The sequence below is a fragment of the Ascaphus truei genome, chromosome 5 (assembly GCF_040206685.1).
Source record: "Ascaphus truei isolate aAscTru1 chromosome 5, aAscTru1.hap1, whole genome shotgun sequence".
Classification (NCBI taxonomy): domain Eukaryota; kingdom Metazoa; phylum Chordata; class Amphibia; order Anura; family Ascaphidae; genus Ascaphus; species Ascaphus truei.
The window spans coordinates 103,436,778-103,446,180 of NC_134487.1; the positions used below are offsets into that span (position 1 = coordinate 103,436,778).

General features: G+C 47.8%; 1 protein-coding gene across 3 annotated transcripts in view; it reads left to right on the forward strand.

The window, feature by feature from the left end:
- CCDC38 (coiled-coil domain containing 38) overlaps positions 1 to 9,403 on the forward strand; it is a 77,072-nt gene that overhangs the window by 6,500 nt on the left and 61,169 nt on the right. Inside the window, exons 1-3 of one of the 3 annotated variants that reach the window (XM_075600387.1) lie at positions 15 to 101; positions 2,121 to 2,184; positions 8,517 to 8,617. In XM_075600387.1, the coding sequence (XP_075456502.1) occupies positions 33 to 101; positions 2,121 to 2,184; positions 8,517 to 8,617 (234 nt within the window). In that variant the 5' untranslated portion in view covers positions 15 to 32. Of the gene's footprint in view, positions 1 to 14; positions 102 to 2,120; positions 2,185 to 8,516; positions 8,618 to 9,403 lie in introns of those variants that run through there. The other 2 variants (XM_075600386.1, XM_075600388.1) reach the window with 2 other exon arrangements.

Genomic DNA, 9,403 nt, shown 5'->3' on the forward strand with positions numbered 1-9,403 from the left:
TTCCATAGTGACAGTTTCAGTTACTCAGTGGAATGTTTCTGTTTGAAATTACTCAGGTCATTTCTTATGGTTGTTTGCAATATGGAAGGAACATAAAGCAGGTAGGGTCCCAGTCTCGCCATCGATCGGGTCCATTACCCGTACTGGTAAAGAGAGAAGAGTATAGAGCATTTGAATGTCTTGTTATGGCAGGCAACAATGCTGCATGGCTAGAAGTAATAGGCCTAACATTGATTAAACGTTTTAAAGGCCAGAAGCCCCCAGCCACTTGGAGAAATAATGCACTTCTGGCACTTTCTTTCTTAACTTTTTACAATAGTCATTTTATCAACTGTGGTCTTACTGCACCTTTATCACAGGGCACTTAGCAATCCACGGTTTCCTTATCTGATTTATCTTCAGACCTATTAGTATTATTATCTTGTATGGCACCAACATATTCCACATCGTAGTACAATGTGGAAGGGAGGACAATACATCTACCAAGATTTAACATATTATTAACAAGGCGCGCATTTGTTGGATTGTAGCTAGAAATGGTGATGTCAAGAAAAAAATTCAACTTAATTGCTGAATCTCTGAATGCACAAAAAATTGTTTGTCCCAAATAAAAGGAAAAGTTAGAGACAGGACATTTTTTATTTACTCTTCTTTTTTACACAGGTTGTTTGGAAAGTTTTGGAGTAACAGTGCCACCCTGTGGTCCGTTTCAGTGTTTATTTATGTACACACCTTTTCCTTAAACTACTTTTGCATACAAGGGAAAGGCTGCATATAAACAGTAGTTTGTAATCTTTGGACGGTAGAGGACCAGAATGACTTGACAGGGATCTGATACTTTGAGCAACTAACTGCATTTGTTTTGAGGCTGTATGTATCTAATAGGGAGAGGTTGCAGAAATGTACACTATTTATGTTGCATGTTCTTATGCTACTTCTAAATACAAAAAAGTGTGTGTGTGCCGAACATGCACATTGTAAGTGAAACGTCTTTGTGTTTTGTCACTGTTTTGTCACATAAATTGTATTTGTGATGGTGATGTTTTTAATGAAAAATCAAAACACAATTTCAGTGACAAAACGCAAAGAAGTTTGAATTAGAACGTGCGAGCTCGGCACACACACCCTCTTTTAGCTATTTGCACTTCTATATTTATACTAACTGTGAATTCCTTGTGTGTGTCTGTGTGTGTGTCTCTGTATGTGTGGGTGAGCGGCAGAGGCCTCTGTGCATACGCACCATGCGTGCAGAGCGCCGGAGGCCTATGCGCATGCGCGCTGAGCGCAAGAGGCCTCTGCGGGTGCTCGCAGAGCGTGGGCGGCCTCTGCGCAAGCGCACCGAGCTGCCAACACTGACGTCGCCAACGGCCACTTTTGCCAGCAGTGACGTCACTTCCCTGTCTACTTCCATCACCATGAAGGCGATTTACTGCAAGGGAAATTTTTGTTTGGTACAGTAGGTGCCAGAAAACAAGTTTCACTTCAAAAGTATGTACATGGCTGTTATGTAAATAAATAGTGGGGACTTTACTGGGCACTGGTCAGTAAAGGTGTTTTTTTACGTGTGTTGCCAGGTAAGTATACACTATGTGTGTTTAATGTTTGTGCATATATGTGCACCTAGAGAAAGATACGCTGCCACTAAATCATAGAGATGTCTGTGACTGGAGGTACCACTCTCAGTGGCAAAACCTCTTACTGGCTGGGTTTAATCTTGAGCTAACTACATGAGTTAATTACTATATGTTTTGCAATCATAGGCATATATGTTAAGAAATACATGTGTCCCCAGAGTTGAGTGATATAACTTGTCATAAAGCACTGCGTTTACAACTCAACGCCATATCCTCTCTGCAGAGTATAGTAAAAAAAAGTTAACTCCTGGTTGCCACTGGTATGTATCAAAATAGTGGCTCACAATGTATTACCCTTGGTCAATGTATACATATATATATACATATACCATTATGCTGTTTTACAACCAACTTTTAGCTTCAGACTACCAAAATATGGGCCAAGTTGCAATGATGAACCCAAAGTACCTAATGTATTTTATAATTACATTCAAATGAGTATTTAATGAATGTATCCTATTTATGGATTGATTTATTTGTTTGCAGAGAAAAATGGCGGTGGCGGTGGCATTTTCAGACCAGTTGCCTGCTCTACCCACAATTGATTCAGGTACGTCAGGAATAGTAATGATTTGAACCATAAACATTGTAGTATTATAAATGTGGAATGACCTTTTTAATGTTCCCAGTAGAAAACCAAACACTTTTCAGCCTACTGAAACCAATAACGGAATAGGCGCTCCCATATAGTAGATGCCCCTTTTCACTTCCAAATGCAATATACAATTATACAACGCAATCACCAAAAAAGGTTTCAAAATGAATGGAGCCAACACCGTGGTGATGCAATAACGTCACTGCCTGCCACAAAATAACCGTGCTTGAAAAATAAACCCACTTTTCAATTTTAGTTGTTCAGACAAATATTTGATTTGACGTACGGTTACAAAAGCTAAGAATTGATGGTCATTTTTCTAAAATGTCCCTTCTTGTTTCTATTCCAAGCATTTCTTACATCATCAACTACTTTTCTCCTCCACTTCTTCTTTTCAATGCTTAAAACAAGCTGTTCAAAATCTAAAAGGTAAATTAGAATAAAGCTACAAAATGTGAATATATATATATGTAACAGTCTTTCTGGCCCGGCCTGACCCACCCAATCTCACATTGGCCCCTGTGGTCTAACCGGACCCCATTACAGTGTAGATATGCCTGATGGTGCACCTGTTGGCTACAGGACTCCTGAGTCTCCCGCATGATGGTGTGTGGGGAGGACCCGTCAGACAGGCAGCTGAGGTAGTGTGCTGAGTCTCACCTAGTTCCAGTGCAGCGCCTCCACCTCACCAGGGTCCCTGCGTCCGCATGGGGATGATCCTGACGAGGAACTCCTCGGTGGTGCAACCTCCTGTGTAATCATTGGACTCTCACACACAGGGGTTTCTCTGATCAGCTCCATCTTTATTGTCACGGTGGGCATAGCTGCCCTCCACAATGGGTATATTCAGCCAATCATCTCGCCCGTGCTCCCTTTAGATAGGTATATCACCTAGATCAGGGATTCACTTATTCCCGCAGGAATCACTGTCCTGTGCCAGGTCCCTGGACACAGCCTCCCATGGAGTTACTATAACATAACTGACACTCTGATAGAACTTGAACTCCTTCCTCAGCTCTGACAAGAGCTGGAACTCTTCCTCAACTGAACTAACCCTCCTCCTCTCAGCAGAACTAACTTTTAAACACAGTGCTGTGCCTTATGTAAGCTTCTGAGGCTGACACACCTCTGACATCACTAACCATGGAGTCAGAGCATGTGACCAGTCCCAGCCATACACAGGGCACCCCACCAGGGTGTGAGGGGAAACCTCCATAATTACTGCTGGCATGCCCACACTTACCAGGCCTTACTGCCAACAGGAGAGATGACTGTAGGCATTTTACATGACCGCTACATTCTCCCCCTGGTGAATCCCATCGTCCTCGCTGGGACCTAAATTTGTATACCTCTTTCCAGGAAGCACTGTAACGGAAAACATAATTAACATCACACAAATTTCCTCATAATGCAGTACACATGAATACAGTCATCCGCCAAGCCCGCCCCGACCAGCAGCCACAGACCCGCGTGATGCGTTAGTACCCCCTAAAAATAGTGATCTGGGTCGGGTTTCCTCACCTCCCTGTTACCCATATCCAGGACCGTGACATAGTAATGCCTAGGCGATCCTCTCTCTGGCATATAGGTCACCCTATGTTTATGAACATTTCTCCCTATGCTCCACACTCGCATCAGGGTGTCTATCCTTTCTTCCGCCTTCTTACCTACAATGGCGCTCCCCCTATTGACTAAATACAGCTCTATAGTCTCTTGGAGCCACTTTTCCCTATTGTCCTCAATTTCATCCATCAGGGGCTCCGGAACATAGGGATACTCCAACCCATGGGATTTTTTATATTTGACTATTATAGCCCTCTCCGCCCTACTGACCCTGGTCAGATCAGCATTACCTGCCCTCCCAGGTAACACCCATGATAGGGGCTCATCAGGATCGACTGGATCTGACAGTGTGTCAGGACCCATGGGCGCTATGTCTCTACGCTCCAGCTGGAACCACCTCTTCTGTAATTCCCTGTCCCTCTGCTCGGGTGTAAACTCTCCCTCTTTCCACCAGAAATCTACCACGTCCTCCCGCCGGATGAGGAACCGAGTACTGTCCATCCACGCGGAGTACCCTTCAAATAGCGGGGCCCACCACCGGGTCTCCTTAAATGGGTTAGGCCCTGGTTCCCTGTCATCGTCAAATGAAAATACCCCTGACGACCTTGTGGATCGCGAGTTGAACCACCTCGAGGACCCCGGAGCCTTTACTGCCGGTTGGGGTGCTGTATCTGCTACCCTCAATTCTCCCCCTCCCCGTGAATCGCCCTCCGTTGCGCCACTGCGCTGTCTTTCCCCAGTCCGTCTTCCCTCTCCCCCTTGTGAATTGTCCACGTACTCCAGGCTAGGCGGTGAACCCGGTGACCGTGTGATGGGGGTAGGAGTATTAACTATGGCGGGGGTTTGGGCATAGGGGCACGGAACGGGACCCCACGGGGTTACGACCCGCTCCTGGCTGTCCGTAGACTGGTCCAAGGATGATGTCTCACCCTCCTCAGTCCTGAGATCGTCTCTCCAATTTCGGGGCCTTGTAAGTGATCGGGGACCTTCCCCCGATCGCCGAAGCGTCGCTGCTTTTTCTTCCTGGGTTCCGCCGTCGCCACCGGAAGTGACGTCCTCCCCGGAACCGGAAGCGTCGCCATCTCGCGTGGGACCCCCATGCGGGATCTCTTCCTCTATGACGACATCCGGTTGCTCCGCCGTCGCCACCGGAAGTGATGCCGTCCCTCCACGTGCGCTTTGGGCCTGGCGCGGCCCTTCCAGCGCTTCGCCGTCGGCTGCAACCAAGTAAGTAATAGGGCTGCTTGGCTTACCCGTCCGCAGGGGTGTAGGCGTCTCTCTCCCGTCTCCGCCAGGTCCTGGGATGGCGGGACTCCGTCGGTCGGATCGCCGATCTGCGGGGGACGTCCTGCCACTCACCCCACAGGGTGTCGTTCTCCCGGTATGCCTTTTCAGTTCCGTTTTTACTACCGCCAGCTCACGGAGGTCCTCGTCTGAGTAATTCCCTCGCCCGGACTTAGGGGTCTCCGGGCGGGGTGACAGTCTCTTTTCCCCGAACGCGGGGGTTGATTCAGCCGCCTCAATCGCCAGTGACCCAGCCGACTTGACCGGCTCCAGTCCCTTGTTTCCGGGACTCGCGCGGTTGATCCATAGCGCGCCCGGGGACTCGGCAGAGCGCCTTGTCACGTCCACCGGGGGGTCAGCAGGCTGTATAGGAATGAATGTGGGCATAGGCCACAGGTACAAAGTCCCGCAATGAGGGCAACGTGCCGCCGTGTTGACCGTGCCTCCGGGCAGCCCGCATTGTAGGCATAGCCCAACCACCGTCTCGGTATTGGCCACCCTCACTACTAGCACCCCGCCGGGCACTGAGTAGGGCTGTGTAGAGACCATTGTGCCCACAGTGGAGGAGCAGGCCATTCTCTTTACAGGAGCCACTTCCTGTACAGGTCTCTCCTTCTCAGTGGTTCCTCGCAACTGACTGATGGAAGTTGCCGGATCCGCCACTCCCTGCTTCGGCTCCTCCCTTCTTTGACAGAGCTGGAACCCGCCCCCAGGGGTTGCAATAATGGGCGGGTCCCACAGGGGAATATCATGCCCCTTAATTAAGGCCACGCCTTTCTCAGTCCTGGTGGGCGCGGTCTGCGTTTTCGCGCCAGTTTCCTCCTCAGAGCTGGATTCCTTTCCCGCGGCTAGTTCCCGCCTTCTCCTTGCAGCAGCTTTTTGCGCAAAGTATCCTTTCTTGCAATTCACCTCCACGGCCGGAACTACTTTTTGTAGTGGCGCCGTCTGAATATCAGTCCCTGTGCCCAGTGGGTGCATCCCCACAGGCCATAGTTGAAAGTCACTCCCCCTGGTAGAAATCAGGGGAGGGTCCCATAAACTCGGCGGTTGACTCAGCACAGGGGCTGAATTAGTCACTGTCCATCCCGGCGCAGCCCTAGCTTTCGCGCCATGCCCCCCTTCAGGGCGGGGCTCTGCTGTTCGCGCCATTCCCGGCCAGCTTTTTGCAAGTCCTGCACCAGCCACATTTTCTGTAACTGTCCCATGCGGTTTCCCTAGCAAGCGGGAACCGCCATTTTGGTTGACTTTTGAGCCCAAAAAGTCCATCTGTTGGCTCTCCTCACGGGGTTCTCCCCCAATTATAACAATTTCTTCACACTCTTCAAGGGTGGCCCCTCGCTGTCCCATACAGGATAAAAACGGGGCAGCCATAGCCTTCGCTCCGCTCCAGAGCAGCCTGGTCAATGACAACTCGGCGACAGTCTGCTCTTCAGTGGGTTGCACGCCACGGGTGCCCTCCCCATCAGCCTCTGTCCGCCATTTCATGTTCTCCGCACCACGCGGATCCTCCACTCTCTCGTAACAGTTGTCGTACATGGGGCTCCACTCTGCGGGGCAGCCACCACACCGGTACAATAAAGATCAGCTTCAGATGCACCACCACATGTGTACCTTATCTAGGTTTGACCCAGTGTTGCACTACCTCAGGCTAGGCTCACTCTCTCAGTGTCTGCTGTGGCTCCTTCCTCCCAGTCTGTGCTCCCTACGGTGAGTGTCTGGAATGGGCTAGGTACTCTGGCTCTGCCATGCAGTACTTGGGGCGTCTACCTGTCTTGGTCAGCCTAGCGCAGACCCTCTCCAGGACTCCTGACCAAGTTAACAGGCTATCCTTTCTGGCATCCTACCAACTAGCACTGCCTCAAGGTGACTCGGTCAGCTATAACCCGGCTCCAGACCCCTCACTCCCTTCAGGCCCCTAGGTTGTCCCTGCGAACTGACAATATCCCGTCAGCCCCCTGACCACCCCTAGGTCCGTCCCTACGCAGCACAAAGTGGCAGCAGACACTCTCCCTGTTTCCCAGTGTGCCTAGCTAGAGCCTGTCCTGATGACAGATCTGATCTCAGCAGCTCGCCTCCAAATGTAACGGTCTTTCTGGCCCGGCCTGACCCACCCAATCTCACATTGGCCCCTGTGGTCTAACCGGACCCCATTACAGTGTAGATATGCCTGATGGTGCACCTGTTGGCTACAGGACTCCTGAGTCTCCCGCATGATGGTGTGTGGGGAGGACCCGTCAGACAGGCAGCTGAGGTAGTGTGCTGAGTCTCACCTAGTTCCAGTGCAGCGCCTCCACCTCACCAGGGTCCCTGCGTCCGCATGGGGATGATCCTGACGAGGAACTCCTCGGTGGTGCAACCTCCTGTGTAATCATTGGACTCTCACACACAGGGGTTTCTCTGATCAGCTCCATCTTTATTGTCACGGTGGGCATAGCTGCCCTCCACAATGGGTATATTCAGCCAATCATCTCGCCCGTGCTCCCTTTAGATAGGTATATCACATAGATCAGGGATTCACTTATTCCCGCAGGAATCACTGTCCTGTGCCAGGTCCCTGGACACAGCCTCCCATGGAGTTACTATAACATAACTGACACTCTGATAGAACTTGAACTCCTTCCTCAGCTCTGACAAGAGCTGGAACTCTTCCTCAACTGAACTAACCCTCCTCCTCTCAGCAGAACTAACTTTTAAACACAGTGCTGTGCCTTATGTAAGCTTCTGAGGCTGACACACCTCTGACATCACTAACCATGGAGTCAGAGCATGTGACCAGTCCCAGCCATACACAGGGCACCCCACCAGGGTGTGAGGGGAAACCTCCATAATTACTGCTGGCATGCCCACACTTACCAGGCCTTACTGCCAACAGGAGAGATGACTGTAGGCATTTTACATGACCGCTACATATATATATATATATATTTACCAAACCAAAAATAACAGGGCACAAATAATGTACGAGCATAATGTAGCACATGCCAGGTAAGGATAAGCACTGGTGACTAAAATACAAGACATTTATAACCAAATATTATTGGAGCTATGGTCTATTGGAGCTTGGAGGTAGATGAGTTAATCCAATACATTCAGCTTATCTGCAAAATTGTTCCAATTGTGGTATATAGGGGGTTATTCATTAAACTGTGATAGTGCCGGTTGGCGTACTATTGCATGGAAACACCTTTTGACATCAATGAGAGTTTTCTGGAGATAGTGCCCCAATCGGCACGATCGCATTTTAACGAAACCCCCATAATGTACCCTTCTAAGTGGATGTTCCGATCAATAGCTTGAAAAGCACGATTAAATAATCATTTTTAATTAAACGTTGTTTTAATTTCACATAAACTTTGTGGTTATAGAAAAAATGTAACTTCATGTTATCATATTGTGTGTGTGTGTTTGTCTTTCTGTTTTTTTTTTAATTTTATTCATAGATGGCAATAAAAAACAGTACGATCGTTCCTCAAATCCCTTTGTTTGGCCAGAAAATGACATATTTCTTTTCCGAAGCAAGCAGAGGAAGGAAAGAGAAGAGGTTTGTGGCAACTAGGATTGTTTGTATTGCAGAGACAATATCATATTTTGTATTTTATTAGAGCGCATTAGTACACAACACAGCTCTGCTGATCCATTCTTATATGGGACCATTGCTACTTGCAATATTCCCCAGTTTTAGAGCCAGGAGACATAGTCCCCAATTATGTTGTTCTAGGACACAGATATTAGGGATTTTCATCTGTAATAAATAACACTTAAAACAATACAGATATGTATAGGTTAATTTAGTAAACTGTGATATACGTCATAGTTGCTACCTACCTGCTACATATGACACAGCGCACAATATTCTCCCAAGGTTTTTTTTACAGTTATAGAAAAAAGATGACTTATTTGGTATAAAACAAATATAAGACAACACTTTTAAAAAAATATATATTTCAGCATAGTCCTGGAAATAGATGGTCACTGTATTGTACTTGTGATATATTGAATCCAGTGAGCCCGGACTTTTAAGCTACCGTGAGCTGCCAAGGAGTGCTGCCAGCCATCACTACATCTAATATTTTTTTTATTCATTTAGGCATTTCAATTTATTTTAATGCAGCTGAAAATATTACACCATGACACTTGGAAACAATAGTACCTGCAAATAAATTTGGGTTATCTTTAAATACCAATTATGGATAAAAGTTTTAATGGTTTTTTTTTGTTTGCCCTTCTCTGGATCATCATAACCAGTGTTCGATAAATAATTATAACCACACGCCCGTGCTGCGGCTCTATGAATTCCCCTGCTCGCGCCAATTTAAATAAATAAATA